The sequence below is a fragment of the Anomalospiza imberbis genome, chromosome 6, assembly GCF_031753505.1.
Source record: "Anomalospiza imberbis isolate Cuckoo-Finch-1a 21T00152 chromosome 6, ASM3175350v1, whole genome shotgun sequence".
NCBI lineage: Eukaryota > Metazoa > Chordata > Aves > Passeriformes > Viduidae > Anomalospiza > Anomalospiza imberbis.
This window is the reverse complement of record NC_089686.1, coordinates 15908162-15928823: the sequence shown is the minus strand read 5'-3', so window position 1 is coordinate 15928823 and position 20662 is coordinate 15908162. Positions and strand designations below refer to the sequence as shown.

Below are 20662 nucleotides of genomic sequence, written 5' to 3'. Positions count from 1 at the left end.
AATGCAGAGAAGGGCTTGCTAGATGCAGTGATGCAATAGGATATTTTCTGGATTGAAATATGCTTTGTTTCTATCCCCTCTGTAAAAGACAGAGGTAATCTAGGGCATTGACTTTGGCCCATCATGTTTCTTTTGAACATTGTTCAGAACCCTTTGGTGTGCCATGATCAAATACTTCAAACATTCACAACCACATGTGAATTTTCCATTGAAGGGATTGGTAACATGTTTTGAAGGCTGAACAATTTAAGTAAAACAAATTAAGTATAAACTTGTAATTAATAAAATCTCTTAAAAATCTCTTCTAAGTGCCTGAGAAGGTGATACATTCACATTAATTAAAATGATGCTTATGTGCAGCTGATTCACGTGATGTAAAAGTTGAAGGTTGTGAATTCATTTGGTTTATTACTATTATTTCCAATGTGCTGGTTAATCTGCAATAAGGCAGGATAGATTTTCTATTAATTCATGCCAGTACTAGTGCCATGAGTATGTTCTGAATAGGCAGCAGGGCTGATGTCTCCTGCTTGGGCTTAAGTCCTAAGGATGCCCAATGATAATTGATAATTCATATCTGTAGACAAACATTTTGAAGCCTTTGACCTACAGAGGAACTCTTCATGATCTTTCCCAACATTGTATGTTCCCCATTGGAAGAGGATTACCATGATAAGATGTAAGGAAACTTTTGTAAACCAGTTAACAACATTCAGATAACTTAATAACAACCTAGCAGTGAATTTAACCAGACATTACTTGTAAGATGTGATCTGACAAGATAACAACTAGGGCTCTGGGAAACATGGATGTAAGTCACCAGCATGCATTCAGCATTATAATCAGGAGGACAACAGGTCCTCAGTAGAGGAGGATCTGAAGTGACAGGAAGTGTAAGTGTTGTCTTCATTCACATTCTTGCTGATAGTTCAGGCATGAGTAGAAACTCTCTGTGAAGTAAGTGTGGTGGTTAGCTGTGATATGTTGGTATAGAAGGTTGAGGAAACAAAGGGGGATGAGAGGATGAACAATAACGAAACCTTATGTAGTGCTTTAAGTGTATTCTTAAGTGTAGTCTATGCAAGCTTTAATAGCTATCCTTACTAAGAATAAGCATTTAAAGAAGAGAGATAATAGCCATAAATCTTGAAATGGTTCAAGTACTGCAGGTCGCAGACACTGAGACACAGATGACAGGGAAGGACGCGACAGTCAGAAGTGCGCAGCACTTGGGAATGTGGTTTTACTGGTGGGTTTGGCAGTGCTGGGCCAACAGCTGGGCTCGCTGATCTTTGAGCTCTTTTCCGACATAGCTGATCCTGCGATCCTGCGATCCTGCGATCCTGCGGCGTTCGCAGCGCCGGGCGAGTCCCGCCCCAGCCATGCTGAAAGCACCGCCAGGGGGCGCCGCCGGGAGGGGCGGGGCCTGAGCGCGTCGGGGGCGGGGCCTGAGCGCGTCGGGGGCGGGGCCTGAGCGCGTCGGGGGCGGGGCCTGAGCGCCCCGGGGGCGGGGCCTGAACGCGCCGGGGGCGGGGCCTGAGCGCGCCGGGGGCGGGCCCTGAGCGCGCCGGGGGCGGGGCGGCTCCCCTGCGCCTGCGCGCGGCGCCCCCGGAAAGGCGGCCACGTCTGCCGGAAGCGCTGGGACTGAGGCGCCCGGGCCGGCCCGCGGCCCCGCGCTGACCGCCGGCCCCTCACGGCTCCCCCGGGCCGGCCCGCGGCCCCGCGCTGACCGCCGGCCCCTCACGGCTCCCCCGGGCCGGGGCGTCCCCCGCGCTTGCAGGAGGTGAGGCCGGGCCGTGCTGAGGCCTCCGCCGCTCCTGAGTGGGGCCGGGCCTGGGGAGGGCGGCGGGCAGGCGGTGCTGGGGTGGGGGGCAGCGGTCACTCTGAACGCCCCCTTCCCGGAGCTGGGGTAGAGGCACAGGCCCCCGCTGTGGTGTCGCGGGCCCGTGGTGCAGGTGAAGGCACGCACCTGTCCGCCGTGTTGGTGTCACGGGAGACGCAGCGGGCTGCAGAGTTTGTGGGGGAGAAGATCCGGGCCTGAGCCGGGTTGGGAGTTTGCAGGCCAAACGTCTAAGGCATAGTTGTTTTCTCTTTGTGATACTCTGGAGCAGCTAAAGATACCAGAAACTGATGCAGGGGTCTGCTTTTAATAACCTTGATTCAAAACCCGAGGTTTTGTCTGTTTTCTTCAGAAACTGCTTTGGTTTATTTCCCTTAGTTATTTCCCAAAACAGCAAAATACCAAATAAGCAGAAGAAAAGTATTACAATAACTACAGTACTAATAGCTTAACACACCAGTTAACCACCAGTACATCTTGCCTTAGCAGCAGCAATCTAATTTCTAATTCTTCTGTCGTTTGCAGTATATGGTCCTGAAATTCTAATTGTACGGAGTTCATCAACAGACACTCATCATGTCTTGGCTTGCTGATCTCGCTGGAAAGGCAGAGGATCTACTCAACAGAGTTGATCAAGGAGCTGCATCAGCTCTGAGCAAAAAAGACACATCAAGCAGTGCAGTTTATGATAATAAGAACTTGGACTCTGCCAATGAGTATTCTGAAGCGCACCAGCATACTGGAGAACTGAAATACCAGACCTCCTCTAAAGCGGCCTACATCTCCTCAGCAGCTGAAAATATTAAACACCAGAAGGCCACAATCCTGGCAGGAACAGCAAATGTTAAAACAGCACGTAGGACATCCTCAGAGGCAGCTTCTCCAGTAGAAAATGCTTCCACACCCAGGGCTGCCTCACATTTTGTGAGAAGAAAAAAGTCAGAACCTGATGATGAGTTGCTATTTGACTTTCTCAACAGTTCAGAGAAAGAACCTAATGGAAGGATAGATTCTAAAAAGGAGAAGAGCAAGGCACCTGTTCTTCAGAATCACTCCCGGACTTCAAGCATTAGTTCTGTGTCTACCAGTACACAGAGTGCAAAAACTTCTGAAGATAATTCCATCAGGAGCCAAGGCAATGGTAGTTAAATAGTATTGAACCTAGAAATATTTAAAACCCAAGTGTGTCTAGGGTAAGGCTAGGTAACACATGAAACTTCATGTCACTTCATGAAACACTTAATGATGGTAGTGTGTCAAATGGGTGAGGTACAGCAGGGCCTTGCAGGTTTTTTCATCACTGGGGCAATACTGGATACTATGCTAGCTTGACAGACAACATAGTGAATACCTAAATCCTCTGTGCTCTGGACCTGCCTTGTTGCTACTGCTCAGCCTGACCTCTCAGAGCTGTGGTCTGACCTTGCATCAGCCCCATATGTCCCCACGTAGAAGCACAGGTGCTGCTGGTTTTTTTTGGTCACTGGGGCCTGTAGCTGCTGTTGCCACGTGGGAGGGGGAGTGAATTTCACTCATGCAGAGATGGTGTTGGCTGTTGCCCAGTGCAGCGTGTGGGGTGAGGTGTTCCCTGATCCACCATGCAGGAGCTGTGAGCTGGCAAACATGCTTGTCCTGCAGGAAGCTGGATGCAGACAGGCTGGTGTAGAGCCACAGGCATGAGAGAGCCAGAGAGATAAAGCCTCTGGGTTTGCCAGAAGTAGTTCATGACTGCTTAATCCAGAGGCCTGAATGAGCTTCCAGGCCAGACAGTCAAAAGCTGGGGCTGGGCTCAAGTCAAACACACAAAGGAGAATGTGGCTGGGAAGTGTCAAGGACTCCTGTTCTCTACGAGACTGTCCAGTCTGTACTCCATCCTTGTTGCCCTGCTACTTTGCTGTTATTTATTCTAGAAAATTATAGCAAGTGGTTCTGTTATTAATAATGTAGTTAGAATACTTTATTTATTTAGTACTTTGAGCATATGAAGTATTGTAAATGCCAGTTTTTTACTTACTACATTAAGTATGCTGAAAAAGCTTTAGACATAAAAAGGGATAATTTCCAAACACCTGAATATTTTCTGAGTCCATGACTTTTCAGTAAGGTTTGCTACTAATAATAAGTAATACAGATATCTTAGACCTGACTCTGCAGCCTTGCTGATTGGTGCTTAAGAAACATTTGTTTTGCTCAGTGTGGCTTGTTGAATTTTCTTCTGAGGGTTTTTGAGCAGAGTTTGCATTGTGGAGCTGCTAAATAAGGAAGAATGCAGTTACAATACAGGACGTGAACACGCTGTTTTCAAAAGTTCATTGTACAGATATATCTGTCTCATTTGAATATTCAGCACAGAATCTGTTGAAGTAGCTTATGATGTATTAGCTATAGACAAAACCAGTTAACATTATACTTTGTATGTTGCCATGGTTATAATCTAATCTGTGCTGTAAGTGGCTCATTTCTTGCTTCATTAGCTTAATTAATCTATTGAGTTTTCCAGGCAGAGAAATGAGCCTAAATTATTTCATAAGTTGGAAACTGTGTAAGTAAATCAAAGGAAAGATAATGACACTTCTTAGGATCCCTTTAATTGGAAAAAGGCTTGAGAAAATGTGGAAGAAATCTTCTGTCACTGCTGCTACTTGTGGGTGTGGTGTTGCTCAGAAATAATTCCCTGGGCTTGGGGTGTTAGGGGCTGTTGTAGCGGTAAGAAAAGTGAAGCAGCTTGGTTAATGGTCACAAGGGGAAGTAAATAATTCAGCAGTAATGTGTTTGGATTGCCTGTTTGTGCATTCCTTGCTATGTCATTTTATCTTAACATTGCTGCAAAGCTTCCAACTATCTGCATGCTGGAATCAAGACTTACATTGGATTTGTAGCTTTCACAGGATTAATCAAAGATGTGTGTGTGCATGATGGGAAAAGGCTGTTGGTTCCTCCTTCCCTCCAGGGCACTTGTTCAGAATACCACTAGGAGTTCCTTTATTGTTCTCTCTTTTAAAACAAATTTGGCGTTGGCAAAATCTGAATGGAGACCAGAATGAGTTTGTACTAAAAATTCCTGCAGTTAGTTGCCATGTATATTTAGTGCTTTCTGTTACTCTTCAGCTTCTGAGGACTTCTCTGAGCAGCAAAGTCATAAATAGAGTGTTAATGTTTTGAAATCTTAAAGTTGCCATTTATGTAATGGGAAATTTAATAGCTTCTATTATGTCTTGTCTTGCAGTATTAACAGAAACACTGCATGATGCATGTAAATAGGCCTGTTTTGTGCAATCGCTTTTGAGAAGCAGCTCCATATTCCATTACAGCATGAACTATTTTGATTTATTCTCGTTGTTCCTTAACCATTGATGCAGATCATGGAACTACTGTTCCATGTAAAGGTTTGTAAAGGTAGTTTACAAACATATGCATTTGTTCTAAGTTGCGTCTCTCTGCGCAGAAACTCCAGACAGTTCAGACTCCGGCCTGGGAGCACAAGGGAATGGCCTGAAGGATTCATCACTAAGTGCAGTAACCAACCCCAGCCTTTCAGCTAATGATGATTCCAAGTCACATGAGCTGTCCAATCTTCGCCTGGAGAACCAGCTGCTGCGAAATGAAGTTCAGTCTTTAAATCAAGAAGTGGCTTCGTTAATACAGAGATCCAAAGAAACACAGGAAGGTACTTCAGCGATAACATTAGTAAAGTGCTAGTGAACTAGGAAACAATGCTCTATGTATTTAAAATAAAAACTCTCCAGGTACATTTACATGTATGACTTCCCATGTAATGAGGTGGGAGAAATTAAAAAGCTTGTTCAACTACAAAGATACAACAAACGTTGATTAAAATGATGTGTTCAAGTTAGTTACAAAGCTTACATCTTAATAAAACACTGACAGGAAATACCATGTTTAAAATACTTTTCCTGTATTTTAATGGCTTTTGCAAAATAGTTATATTTAAATAAGCAAATTTCTTTTGAGTACTTCAAACTGACTACTTTCTGGCTGTGGTAGACTATAGTCTCTGATGCCTAGAAACTGACAGTAAAAATATAATATTAGTGTTTTTAATATGACATCACTGGCTTTTTCAAAGCCAAGTGAAATGACAAATGTAAAAAATGTGAGTACAAGTTAATAAAACAGAAGGCATACTCCTGCTGTTAGGCATAAAATGGAGGTACCACATTTTTTTCACTAACTGCGTAAGCCAGATAATTTTAATATCCAGTGAAGTTTAATGTGTGATGTTAGATTTAAAACAGAAGCTTCTAAGTATTCCAGCATTATTCACAACTGGTGTATTTTTCTATTGTTTTTTATGTGACTATAAACTCAAACTGGAATTAAACTAGATGCTTTATGCAAACATTTCTCTTGACACAGGGATATTTGACAGTAGGCCATTGCAGGGGATGGGGCAGGTGAAATCTGTCATCTACAGTGTGACTCAGAAAGAAATGTCTATTTTGAGATCACCTCCAAAATTTTCTGGGTTGCGCTTTGACAGCCAATCTGGCATTTGTTACTTCCCGGTAGCTCATAAATTTTCAGTTTTAGTTCAACTTGGTTGTATTTAATTTTTTTTTTTTCTTTAGGAAATTAGATAGGTGCACCGTGACTGCTTACAAGACCTTGCAATAATCTACTTTTGTAAACTTCAAAGCAACTTCTTATTTTGTAGAACTGAACAAATCCCGAGAGAAGGTGGAGAAGTGGAATGTTGACCATTCCAAGAGTGACAGGATGGTTAGAGACCTTCAGGCTCGGGTGGATGATCTGACAGAAGCTGTTAGTGCCAAAGATTCACAGCTAGCTGTGCTGAAAGTACGGTTGCAAGAAGCTGATCAGCTCTTAAGTGCTCGGACAGAAGCTTTAGAAGCACTGCAGAGTGAAAAATCACGGTACTTCTTAATTTCATACTTTGGAATTCTGAAAATAGTAATAAGTTTGAAAAAATCAAGGTAGATAATTAGTGCCCTCAAGAATAAAAAATAAACTAGTGAGGAAAGATTTGAAATACAAGGATTAAAGTTTGCAATGAAACTGCTCTATCATAATTGGCAGTGGGAACAGGACAATTAAATATGGCATCTGTTGGCATCTGATTATTGAAATCCATTTTATGTAAATTATTTGTATCAGAGACATGAAGCTGAAGGTCACAAGAATTTTTTTTCTTGAAAAATAGACTTGCTTATCCACAAATATACAGATTTTCCTGAACTTATCTCGCTGCTGGGATATGGATACTCTAGAATATAGGCCAGGGAGGAGAAGCATGAGTCATTAACTCCAGTCCTCACACCTGTAATCTATATGCAGTAATCTACTGGGCAAATTTTCAAAGCTGGTCTGGAAGCCAGGAGGTTTTATTTCTACACAAAAAATCACACTAGCTTGCTCCTTTTCCAATAAATGTGTGTCTCTATTTCAGGATAATACAAGACCACAGTGAAGGAAGCAGTTTACAAAATCAAGCCCTTCAGACTCTTCAGGAGAGGCTGCGTGATGCAGACTCTGCACTCAAGCGAGAGCAAGAAAGTTACAGACAAATGCAGGTTAGACTTGAAGAGCAAGGAAGACTTTAAGACTCTGCTTTTGAGATCAGATCCATGAGGTTCCATGTGCTCTCTCCTCCCTTTGACTTCAGTTCCTGTTCAGGGTACTAATTGCTGGGAAGGGTGTGCTGTCTGCTGCACTAAATACCCTTGAGACGCTAATTTATTTCTTATATGTTATCTTGAAATTTTCATGAGTAAAAGTTTTTGAGGATTAATGTTGACAATTTTTACTGGGTTTTTTTAATGCTAACTTAAATGTTAATACATGTTTGAAAAGTAAATTGGTAATCAGTTCTGTTTTGTTTGGTATGTTGTTACACAATTTTACTGTGAGATCTTAAGATGAAAGATCACTTCTGTGGTAAAGGTGCGAGTACATTATTGATAAAGAATGTGTTCTGTACTTAAATTGGCCTTTGCTGTGTAGAATAACATCTCTGAAAATCTTTAAGAGTGTCTGTTTTGATTTTTTACAGTACTTCAAAATATGTCATACTACAATTGATAATATTTTTTGAGGGGCAAGCTTGCTTTTTGTTTGCTAAATAAATTAGAATAATAGGAAGATTGTTATTCCCACACTATTTCTGGTGAGGGAAAGAAAAGCATATTCTTACTTGGATTATTTACCACTTGCTTAAGCAAGCAGAGTTTCTTTCCATATAGCAGTAATGAGTCTTTAAGTTGGAGGTGGTGTGCTCTGTGTAGTTGCTTTTAAACTTTCTTTTTTTCCTTCCTAGGTTAAAGTTGAGACTGTGTTTAAACACAAAGTATTGTTTCTTTATTACTAATAGAGTGAGTTTGCGGCTCGTCTAAGTAAAGTGGAAGCAGAACGTCAGAACCTGGCAGAAGGGATAACTGTAGCAGAGAGAAAGTATTTAGATGAAAAGAGGCGAGCTGATGAGCTTCAGCATCAAGTCAAAATAACTAAAAGCCACCTAGAATCTGCAAAACAGGAACTGGCAGACTATAAACAGAAAGCTACTCGCATTCTCCAAGTAAGGACTGTTGTGAAGAAATACAGTGTGATTTGTATGCTTTAACTATTTTAAGGTGTTAGGCTTCAAATAATCTAACTTGTGGTATTTTTTTTCATGTGACCTGTAGTGTGTTCTGGGGCATATCTATAATGATACATATATAGAACAGCTATCAGTCTGCCTTGTGTAAACTTAAGTTTATAGATGAAGTTATGGAATTGAAATGGTAGTTCAGGGCCTGAACCTGAAAAAAAAAACCCAAGGGAACCATTGTACTTATTGTGCATCATCTGTCAGCGTGTTCCACATCCAAGAGTCCAGATAGTTAGATGAAACTACAGTAGGTGAAACCTACAATTTGTTCCATATCCAGTATTCTTGATTCAAGAATATTGCTCTGTTCTGCTTGGGGCTGAAGCATAGTATAGAATGGATACTCAACATGTAACCAGAGAATATTTTTCCATGTCCTGAAAGGTTGCTTGTGATTGACATGATACGAACAGTGGCAAAATCAGTTATTTTGTGCAGAGTTCTGTACTATGTAAATGTTAAAGGTACCATGTTCAGATGTGGTTGGTTTGAGTCATGTTTCTGAGCGTTAGTACAATGTTGAAGATGGAGATCTCTTTTTAAAATAGTTAATTTAGTCAAATGTTCAAGGACAGGTTTTAAATCATCTTGGTAAATACGAAAAGCCTAAAATCACAAGTCAATGCCAAGGTAATACTAGGCTGACTCTGAATAAAATGACTTATCCTCTTTCCTGGAAGAGTTATCGCTGTATTTGGTTCTTGATTTTGTTGGCAGGAGAAAAAGGGGGTCAGTTTTGTCTATAGTGTTTGTTGGTGTGCATCTTGTCTGTTTCAGTACCAAGAGGGCCAAAATTGTTATCCATGACAAGTTTCACATTCCAGGCACTTGTAAAGAAAAAAGCTGTACTCTTCCACAGATAACATAGGCTTTCAGTTAAATTAGTCTTATGGCATACAGAAAATCAGAAAAATTATCCATATGGAAACATTTTCATTTTCAAATGTGTAGGGTCATTACTGGATAAAAGAAAAGAGAAACCAGTCATTATAACATATTTTAGTTGAGCACTTGTTCAATACTGCTATAAATAATATATTGACTTTTTTTTCAGTCTAAGGAAAAGTTGATAAACAGCTTAAAAGAAGGCTCTGGTATTGAAGGTCTGGATAGCAATACAGCAAGCACAGTGGAACTGGAGGAACTGAGACATGAGCGAGACACTCAGAGAGAAGAAATACAAAAACTAATGGGGCAAATACAACAGATGAGAACAGAGCTGCAGGTAGCTGTGCTGATGTACACCTGTATTTGCAGTTAGCTATGACAAAGGACTGTTCTCTTGCATACTGTGGGTCTGCTGTTTCTAGCATTTATTACCTTACTTGTCTCTTCCCTCACTACTGTGTACTCCTTTTGAGGGAAGCATTTCTTTCCTTACAATCATAGTGATTTCTCCAGCCATCGCCTGTATTCTTTTCTGCATGAGCTACTAATCCTTGAAGCACTGCAATCCAAGTCATCCATGCCTATCTGCTGGCATAATGGGCTCAACACGGCAGCTGCATGCAAGCCCATTTTACACAGTTTTAGCCTGTAGACAGTAGAAAGGAAGCAGCAGAGGCTTTTCATGTTCACAAAATGTATTTTATTACTGTGTTACTAAAAATATACCATATAAGATGACCAAATGTAATTTATCCAATACACCCGCACCTTCCTTTTCCTTTGAAGAAATATTGTATGTACTATTTTATTCCTGTAACCTATGACAGATTTGCAGTAACATCTGAATGTTAGTGAAATGGTTATATTTGTGTTCATTTCAGGATATGGAGACACAGCAGGTAAGCGAAGCTGAGTCAGTGAGAGAGCAGCTTCAAGACCTGCAAGAGCAGATATCAGCACATAAAATGGCCAAGCAAGAGGCAGAAGCTGAACTAGAACGGCAAAAACAGGTAAGGAATTTTTGAAAGCTGGATCTCTTTTTAGGCCCCATGCATTGTCATCTGCAAAGCATTTGGCTTAATAAGAGAATATTTGGATACTTGGGCAGTGTTTAATTTTTTGTCTAGTACTTCACGAGGTCAAGGGAAGTGCAGCCAAGACAAAGCAGTGGTTAGGGCCTTCTGGTTACTGCTGATGAACAGAGATCCTGGTGAATAAACAGGACCCTAAGGGAGTGCACAGAATTGATCAGGATCTTGAGTTTTATTCAGCCGGGAAACAATCAAACAACAGGGATATAGTAACAAGTGTAACATCAAAAAACCCTAATACTGAAAGTGGCTATTGTGAAACTTCCGGTACTCAATTAATACATAAGTTGTAGCTTGTAAAACAATGTCATTGTAGTACCAATTTAGAGGTAATTTATTTAATCCATTTGTTACTCAGTTCTGAATCTAATTGTCATTACTTCTAAACTGCTCTAGTAGACAAATTGCTGATAAAATTTTGTTAATGAATTCTGTCAGATTGTGTCATCTTTTTGAGCAAATTCTGCCTCGATTTAAGCAGTTTTGTGCTATAAAGAGTGGGGGGGAAAAGGCAAACTTGTATTTCATGTGAACAAACTTATTATGCAGTAGGAATTGGACAAATACTTTGCATGTTAAAAATTTTCCTTGTAAGAAAAAGCTCGTGAATAGAGTTAATAACGAAGAAAGCACAAGTCCTCTGTATCTGCTAGGAACAATTTATCTTATAGGATTATCTATCCTTTCAGAAATTACATTTTAATGGGATGCTCGCCGCTTGAACTAATTAAAAGGCAGAAGTCGAGGTCTGCTCTTTATGGGTAGCTGATGTTTATTATGTCAAAGCAGATGGTAGATTGTATTTTGTTACTCCTGCCCTTCTGAGGAATATGCTTTAAGTCAATAGAAAGAATAAGGTGAATTAAAAAAACCATCAGTTATTGCAGAAACTGAAGTCTTCCTTTTGATGACATCCATTTACATGTGCTTTTAACATAATTGCTTGTATTGATACTTAATATAATTATGGTCAGTTCTGTCTGGGAGTTGCTTTAACTATTGTCACAAGGTTTCTGAAACTGAAGACAGAAAATAAGTAAAGGTGTTATTTTTTTTGTACATCTGATGCTTCAAAGGGAGAACAGTGGGAATCTGTTTTCTGTAGCAACTGACAGCTGAACTCATAGTGATTTGTAGATTATTAATTTAAAAAATAAGCTTGACAGGTCTGTAATTGGGAGCTAAAATAGCCACTAAATCATGAGAGTAACAAAACTTACAGTTAGATTTACTCTTCAGTAATTTTTTTTTACTAATATTCCTTCTCCTTTCACATCTGCTGTGTTAATTTATCCTAAATTTTAGAGGAAGATGTATGTCATACAGAATTATAGATAGCTATGCGAAGGGTTTTCTAACGTGTTTAAAGAATGGTATTTTGAATTAATGAGTTTATTTTAGGAATACAGATACCCTCTAAGTATTTTGTAATTGTTACATTATTGACATAGTTCTAAGATAGCACTACAACAAATGGTGAAAGTGTAAGGAAGATAAAATTTTGGTCCCAATGAAATTGTGTGAGTCCTAGTAAATGAGTCTGGGTAGATATTTATATTAGGGCAGTCTCCACAAAAGAATTTAATTAGCCTTGTAGGTTGTGTCTTGATACTCAGCTCTCTCTATCCCCATACCCCCAGTCCTAGACAGACATGTTACTAAGATAATATTTCAGTTTGTATTTGATTGCAACATATTACTATCTTGTGTTCTGTTGTGAAACTCTAGATAACTAGAGTTTGTCTCTCAAAATACATATATATGTATAAAATCTTTAATGTGTAATTGTGATAAATTTTATAGGAACTCCATTATACTGAAGAAGAACTGTATCGAACAAAGAATACTTTGCAAAGCAGAATAAAAGACAGAGAGGAAGAAATTCAGAAGCTCAGAAATCAGGTGTGTGGAGAAAATAATTTTATCCCCTTCAGTTATGAAAACAGTGATACAAACTACTTTTTTGACTAAACTATCCTGAAAAGTCCTGTAAGCATTCTACTAATAAGGTACTTGTATCAATAAAGAGTAGAGTTTTGAGAGTACGGAATACAAGAAGGAAACCATGTAAATAGCCTATTTTGTTGTATGTGCTTTGATATAAAGGGCAGGGGAGGAATCAACCACTGTCCCAACTAGACCTGGTGGGGGTGTTGGACCAACATTCTTCTCTTAGCAGACTAAAAACACGCATTGGAGTTTGATTAGGTCATTATGAATTCTACCAAGATCCTTGTAACTGTTCAAAGAGCCTAAGTTATCTCCTGCAGACTCAGTGATCCATCTGGCTCACTGTTCTATCTTGGCCAGTGGCAGTAGGGGCCACCCTACTTGGCCACTTCCTTCACTCCTGTGTACCTACTCAACATCAGCAGTTGAATCAGGGTTGTTAGTGTTTAAGTCTTTGTCGGAACCCAGAATGTCCCTTGGACACTCTTGGATGTTCCGGGCCCAGGTCAGAAGCATTTGAGACCCTGGAATGCAGCCACAGACCCGTGTGGCTTTGAACCAGATCCATGGAACAATTTACCAACTTTGCAGGAAGAACAAGAAATCACAAAAGTTTAGATATTATAGTAGAAGTAGTCACAAAGTGAGAGGAAGAGTTTTTGAGTGCTGTACAGGGGGGTTTTAGGCCTTGTACAGAGGGGTTTGAGTTTTGTACATGGGGGTCAGAGGTTCTAAGATGGAGGGACTTGGGTGTGCCCTGTCCTTTTTTCCTTCTTCCTAACCTCCATGTTCTTGGTGATGTTGGCATTCACAGACTGGTTTAGAGTAGAAAGTCACTGTTCAGTATAAGTGATGGGCATTGGGGAAAAAACTGTAAACATCTAATACGTAATGTATGATATAAAAGAGGGCACCAGCCCCCTGGGCGGCGGAGCGTGCCCTTGCCTGACTGCTGAACAGCCCGCAGCAGCTCAGGGAGAAATCTTTTAGATAACATACAATAAACTACCTTGAGACCAGACAACAGAAGACTACTGAGTCTTTCTTTGGAGACACGGGTTGGAGGAGAGACTTTTCCACCTTTCCAGCTCACCCCAACCGGGGGTGAGTTCCGAGAAGTCTTTACTAAGTTCTTCTGCTGTGTTGATGGACCTGTTTCCCTTGTATCAGTCTAACACCTTGTGGAACCTCCACATACTTGTGAGCCCCCACAGTCTCCTTGGGCATAGGCCTCGTTCTGTTGAGTTACCTTAGCATAGTGAAAAGTAGGCTGTTTATGGAGAAATTGGTAGTCTGGAGTCAGGTGTGGTCAGCTGAGCAGTTACAATGTCTGGATTTGGAAATGGTTGTGATATGATAAAAGATTTCTTGGGCATGTTGGCAGATGGATTTTCTGGTAGTGCTGAACTTCAGGACTACCTGCACCTGCCTCTGCCTGGTTGCAGGCACCTAGTTTGTATTTTGCATATCTGTAATTCCTGATGACTGTTTTTTCCTTAATGAAGCTACATCTTTGTGGAATATGATGCCACAAGGTGGCTGAGGTCCAGGACTGTAGTGAATAGATGAGCTGTATGGCAGATCTGGTGATTCCCATTTGCTTGAAATACTTTCTGCAAGTTGTATGACATCGTCCATGTCAAACGCATGATCCATTTGCTGGCCTTGCAGTTTCTATTTGCTTGTACAATCATGTTTTCTGCCTTGGTGCTCCTCAGTTCTTCTGCAACATATCCTGCATTCTCACAATTTCATTCATGTTTTCCTGTAAAATGGCATTGGATTCTCCCCATTTGTACTGAGTTTTTCCTTCCTTGTGTGAAAACATTTTTACATACTCATTAAGTTGAAAGTATGGTAGCCAGGCTGGATTAGCTTGCTATTGATTGCTGTTTAAACTTGTCTCTGAGGCATAGCATCGAAGTTGTGATCAAATTTAGGCTTGTACAGAAACTTTCATATCATTCTAGGTGGAAAACAGAAAGATAAATTTTTACTAAGAGTTTCTTGTGTAATGTAAACAGTTAACAACTGTTGAATAGGTTTCCTCTTGATTGCACTCATCAGTGATAGTTTTGATGGCATTATCCTGTAAAAATTCTGCTGTGGAGTAACTTGGTTCTTGAAAGCTTAGGTTAATATAGAGCTTTGTAATGTGTCAGTTGGTCAGAGTTTGAATTTACAATGATTTTTTTTCTTTGCTTTTTTAGCTCACAAACAAGACTCTAAGCAGTAGCAGTCAGACGGAATTGGAAAATCGACTTCATCAGCTGACAGAAACACTAATTCAGAAGCAAACCATGTTAGAGAGCCTGAGCACAGAGAAAAATTCACTTGTGTACCAACTGGAACGGCTCGAGCAGCAGCTGAAGGCTATCCAAGGCACAAGTGCTAATGGACCTTCCATTAACATGGCAGGCATTGATGGTGCTGAAGGTAAATAAGGAAATACAATACTTAAAGCTCTTCTCTCTTCTGCAGTCCAGGCTTTTTTGTTTCCTAATGGCTTTCCCTGAAAGTCTGAGCTTCTGAGGAAAAATAAATGCTGAAAATAGGTCACTTTTTTAGACACCTTCTCAGCAGTAGCCAGAATCATAAAAATATTTAAACGGAAGCTCCTTTTTGTGAGCAAATTACTTCAGTAAATTTAATAAAGCAAATTTAGTCTTTAATACTCAGTACTATGGCACTGTTGGAATAATTCTGTCACAAGTGCAAATAAACTTGTATTTTGGGGTTTAAACTGAATATTAGAAACAGAATTTAAGTATTCTCTTGCAAAAAGGGTTTGGGAGGAGAGTAAGAACGGAATACTTCCTTTTGAGAATTGATCCAGTTGAAATTAATTTCTTCCTTGCTTGCTTTCTGTTTTTCTTGAAAAGCAGCTTAAAATATGATGGTTCTGGTGAGGTTGGTTTGTCCCTCTGTATTTCTAGAACACCCCCAGCAGTTGATCCAATGTGTTGAGATGTTACTTTTCAGAGTCAAAGTTTGTCATTTTGTATATGTGTTCAGTAACTTTAAAAGCAAGGGACAGTCACCAAGAGGTGTGAAATAAGAGTCCAGACTTTTTCTCTGTTACCAAAGCGGAGAGTTGTTTGTAAGTAACTTCAGAAAGCTGAAGTTTAGTTACACAAAAGTAACTTGATAATATCTTTTTTTAATGAAGTTGATACATAGTAACAATGTAAATAAAGTAAAAAATGGTTGAATGTACAAGTTAGTGTCAGAAATGCTAATCATAGTTTCACTGTATGAGAGTAAAAAATATTTGACAAACTGTGCCAGTATCAAGCCTATCATTTTATACACCTAATAATAGTTACTGTGGCATGATGGAATTGAATATCGAGATACCCATTTAGTAAACTAATAAATTTTAAAAATATACTAGCTTGTAGAAAAGTTTGACTTGGCTGTTAAGTTTATCAAGACTTGATGACACTACAATCATGTTGATCACTATTTGTATATTATTTTTTTATATATTTGTTATATACTATCAATTTGTTTTGTTTAACAACAACTTATCTACTTTTTTGCACTTTTTCCCATCAACCAGGGGCTCGTCTGCGTAGCGTCCCTGTCCTGTTCGGTGACGCGGATACCAGCATGGCAGGAATGTACGGGAGAGTGCGCAAGGCTGCCAGTACTATAGATCAGTTCAGGTAAGTGTCCCCAGGGAGCACGTCTGTAATCCCTGTCATCCTTTCACACTGTTCAAGTGACAACTTTGGTGCATGTTACTCGCTTTTATGAAGGGAGAAGTTTAAAATAATGCAGCTGAAGTATGGTATGAAATACTGAGTATCGACTCACTTCACTTGTGCTTTCCTATGACATTAATATTCTTAAGCTTTTGCAAATTATTGTCAATTATTTAAACAGAACTCTTACAGATTTTGGTGCAAGAGGTTCCCTGAGTTATGAAAAAATATCTGATCTAATTCATTACCATCTTCTACATTTTTTACTTTGAGGTTTTGACTGTGTCTGTGATAAATTGTAAGAGTGTATTAGTGGGGGAGTATCGTCTGTACTTTTTCAGTGCTGATGAAGACAAGATTCTGCCTTCTAAGCCAATGCAGCAGATTACCTTGGAAGGTAATCTGTTTGAGGAATTAGTAAATGAAAATCATTCTGGATCCAGCAATAAATTTGCCTTGATCCCTTCCTCAGGAGTTAGGTGAATTGACAGCATTCACAGCAAAGGTCTGCTACAAAACCTGAAACAAATACCAACAGAAAACAAAATTTGGTAATACTTCTTAGTCCTTTGAAAGCAAGATACCTTGATGGAAAGTCCTTTGTGCTTCCATGGTACTTGAATTTCAGTGTGACAGGATTTCTGTGATTGGGAAAAAAATAGGAGAGTATGTTTTATGGTCTGAATTTTCTCACCCCATTTAATGTTTTGAGTTCATGAAGTAAAATTCAAGACAACAAAGCCTTGTGTGTATTTGAGAAAATTCAAGACAGAAACAAAGCCATGATGTTTGAGTTTGTGGTGACTGGGAAGAGAGGTATTGCTCAGTGTTAAATTGTGTGTTTTGTTTTCTCTTGCTACCTGTCTAGCATTCGGCTGGGAATCTTTCTGAGGCGATACCCCATAGCAAGAGTCTTTGTAATCATTTACATGGTGAGTCAGCTTTCTTCAATGCAAGATTTCTGTAGCCAGTTTATATGCCAGTATGTCTTAAATGGCAAGACTGATGCTCAAAAGGCTGTAATTAACAACTCAGTGTGGGTTTTTGGAAAGTGGGCCAAATAATACTTTTACAATAGCATTTTGGAGTCATGTTGCTTGGCAGTTTTCAGTTTTTCCCAGAAATGCTTAGTATAGCAGTCTTAAAGACACTTATGTAATTACCATTTAAAGGCCTGTGAAAGTAGATTCTAGTAGTAAAATATGGAATAAGAGTCACCAGTTGCCAAAGTTAACCTGCCATGCCTGCATGCATTGCATTTAGGAAGATGACATTTTTTTAGTGGCTTTTTAATATTTGACTCTTCAGTTTGGTGTATTTTCAGTGGCTAATGATCACTCTTCTCTAGTAGCTGAAAAAGTAGCAAGACAAGTTTTTCTTGGTAGACTTAAACAAATAGTAGAAAATTGCTCACCCACATCGGGCAAAACTGTCAGGCTGGCAATTGCTAGAAGTGAAATGCCTCCCTTTATCCACTGGAGGGCAGGTGCCTGTCAGCTGCAGGGACCTGTGGAAAGGCAGGCTTTGTAAAAAACACTGAAGACTTCTGCTGCCTAGGCTGCAATCTGAAGGGAAACGTGATGGTGGCTGTATAAGAGCTGGCCAGTCAGTGGCAGTTTCCCCTTTTCAGCTCAAATCTTGACCATGACTACTATAACCTGAATTTTTAAAAATATTTTAAAAATAAATGTGGGTTATATATTCCTTTTTGCACTCCAGGCAGCTTCTATTCTAATTGGATAATTTCAGCCAAATTTGAATGAGAATTAACATTCCTACAGAATTCATAAAAATGCCTGAAATCAGTGACTGTGTTAAGGAGAAGGAAATCGGAGCTTGGCTGGCTTACAGTCTGGTGTCAGCCAGTTGGCACAGGAGTGGTGGCTTACCAGGCACTCGAGGCACATCACACAGAGTGCTGCCTGGGGACTGGATATCAGAGGGAACTGTGGCATGGAGGGAAAGAGAAACCAGACAACACAAATCTGTAGGAAAACAGGCTGCTTTATTTTTGTTGCTTGTGTAAAGTCTTCAGTTTTCTGTAAATAGCTTCTTCAGAATCTGATTTAGCATTTCAATGTTCAAATGCCAATTATTTTTAGAAGTATCTGATTAATAGAAAAATATTTTAATCAAAATAGTTCTACAAAACAAGTTCTATCAGCTCTCATTGAGAGCTCTCCTATTTACTGCTGCTGTGGATGGTAATTGTCAGTGCTAAATTTATTTTCTTTTTCCAGGCCTTGCTTCATCTCTGGGTTATGATTGTTCTCCTTACCTACACCCCAGAAATGCATCATGACAGTCCCAGTGGCAGGTAGACTAAGACAGGACCATATGCTGTGCTAATGTAGTGTGGTCTGGCAATGCCTTTGAATTTTCAGTCCTGGAACATCAGCAAACTTTTCCTCGTGGTGTTTCGGAAGGAAGAAAACCATCATGCCTGATTTATCACTACCTTTCAAATACATGTGTAATACTGTGTAGCTTTGTCAATTTACCTAAAGGAGCATCACTTACCTGGAGAAATGAAGCTGTTCAGCTAAGCTCTGATTAGCCTTTACATTTTATGTAGACCCTCTGTGAAAGATAAGGCCTGTTCTGCAGAGAAATGCAGGGAATTCTGAAATTGCAGATATATCTGGTACAAATTGTTGTAGGTCATACTGGATGTGGGCTATGGTCAGGTAATAAACTATATTTAGCATTTTAAATAAACAACTTTCTGGTTTCTTTCAGTCGGCTTTTGCACTTCTGTTTTTAACTTTGTACATAATAGGCTTTTCCTTAACATTAACTGGAAAAAAGGAAAATGGATTGGTGCAATATATTTTTGTAAATAAGTTTAAGAATAAAATGTTATGCATTCTTCTTAGCTTTGTACTTCTAGTGCAATAGATGTATCTTTCCTACCAACTGAATAGTGGGGCTGCCTATTTAAAGGCTGGAATTTTAGCTTTATTAGAGAAAAAGGGATGGTTTTTGAGAAGGAAGGTTTAAACTGTTGAGAAGTAATGGTGTTTCTTTTTGCACTTGAAATTTGTATGTTTTAACTGCATTTTCTTATACCTCTCTCATTAGTACATGTCTTAATCAGATCTTATTGAAACATTTATTTTCTAAAGCTTTGGGTACTTAATTAAAACTATTTCTATATGAAATCTATCAAAACATTAAAAATTTCTCATGTCTAAACACTCACCAAATATACTAATAAACAAACCTCATCAAATATTTATAGTAAAACCCAAAATACCTAACCTACTGTAGAAGTTCTGTTGTCGGATTGTGGCATTCTGTGATCATGAATTACCAATAGACAATCACACAAGGTCACTTTCTCTCCTGAAGAAGTTTCTTGGGTTTTTTGTGGTGCTCAAAGCTGGGTAATGCAAAGATGAGTGCAAGCAATTTGTCACTCTTGCTCTCAAGGATGTGGTTCAGTTTTCATGTGGCTTGAACACACAGCATTAGGTCCCATGCATGAAGTCTGTCACGCTGGCTCCTATGGAAGTGTTACAGTGGACAAATGACTGTATTGCTGCTCTTGCAGAAAAAACTGAAATGTTTGGATAAACTGAATAATAAAAGAAAGCATTTATTCTAAGTTGTGTCTGCCCTCTTTCACATTTGTTGCATTTTGTCTAATTCCTGTTGCCTGTTCTCTTTTCAGTTCTGGTACTAAAGCCACTTTTGAACCCCGGGGAGCTGATTGGTAAGGAAGGAGATCAAGTAAAGGACCTTTGCACACTCATTTTCTACACACATCCAATTTTTTAATTTAAACACTTCTAAAACACTGAATCTTTGGATATTTCAGTATATTGTGATATTTTGGGGGGAACATTATTAGTAGTATAAATGCCTTAGAGCTTTGTGTCTATTCTTACTTCCTTTTCTCTTTTGGTTTCCCTTTGTGAGTGTGTGCATGTGTGTATTTGGTTGGTTTGTTAGTTTATGGGGTTGCTTGGTTTGGTTTTGGCAGGGTTGGTGGCTTTTTGTTTGGGATTTTTAAATTTGGTTTTGGGGGATTTTTGGTTGGTTTTTTTGTTGGTGGTGGTTTTTGGGGTTTTTTTTGGGGTTGCTTTTTTGGGTACTTCTTGTTGTTTAGACAACTTGGAGGGCACAGACTCTTTCTTTTTGGTGGAACTTAGTGACACTGTTACAAAACCCTTCATCATAGATGAGTATTCTTTTCTTCAGTATTCCAGGCTTTATGGTAGAAGTTTCACAGGGGTAAGCACTAGAAGACTTCTGCTAACCTTTACCTACTGAACTGAGCCCTTGCATTTCAGTATCTGTTTGGGCTTTTGTAGTCTTGACCCTGTGATGAGGATAAAGTTTTTGATACGAGGCACTTGAATAGCATCAGCCCTGTGTTGTGGACAGTGCTGAACAGTATCAGACAAGAAATAACTACTCCACAAAGCTTTGTTGAAACACTCTGGAATTTCTGTCCCACAGTTTATTGCCTGCGCAGATGCCGTGCAAGAACATGCAAGGCAACATGTTGGAGTCTCTCTGAGGATAAATGTCACGTTCTGAGTTGAAAGCTAAG

At 39.6% G+C, this 20662-nt stretch overlaps 1 protein-coding gene across 2 annotated transcripts; it reads left to right on the top strand.

The window, feature by feature from the left end:
• The first annotated feature begins 1755 nt into the window (after positions 1 to 1755).
• GOLGA5 (golgin A5) lies at positions 1756 to 19711 on the top strand. 2 transcript variants are annotated; one of them, XM_068192568.1, is made up of 13 exons: positions 1756 to 1783; positions 2366 to 2981; positions 5286 to 5507; positions 6516 to 6735; positions 7269 to 7392; positions 8190 to 8393; positions 9523 to 9693; positions 10238 to 10366; positions 12251 to 12349; positions 14608 to 14833; positions 15960 to 16065; positions 16973 to 17036; positions 18345 to 19711. In XM_068192568.1, the coding sequence occupies exons 2-13, from the start codon at positions 2417 to 2419 to the stop codon at positions 18423 to 18425; spliced, it is 2211 nt and encodes a 736-aa protein (XP_068048669.1). In that variant the 5' UTR covers positions 1756 to 1783; positions 2366 to 2416; the 3' UTR covers positions 18426 to 19711. The 2 variants fall into 2 exon arrangements, with proteins under 2 accessions (XP_068048669.1, XP_068048668.1); XM_068192567.1 differs by having other exon boundaries at positions 15957 to 16065.
• The last annotated feature ends 951 nt before the right edge of the window (positions 19712 to 20662 follow it).

Bases quoted from the DNA above. Each gene is read 5' to 3' on its own strand.
- GOLGA5 (XM_068192567.1), top strand. From the start codon at position 2,417: ATGTCTTGGCTTGCTGATCTCGCTGGAAAGGCAGAGGATCTACTCAAC. The intron at 10,367-12,250 runs GTAAGGAATTTT...TAAATTTTATAG, and splicing joins AACTAGAACGGCAAAAACAG to GAACTCCATTATACTGAAGA. The intron at 12,350-14,607 runs GTGTGTGGAGAA...TTGCTTTTTTAG, and splicing joins TTCAGAAGCTCAGAAATCAG to CTCACAAACAAGACTCTAAG.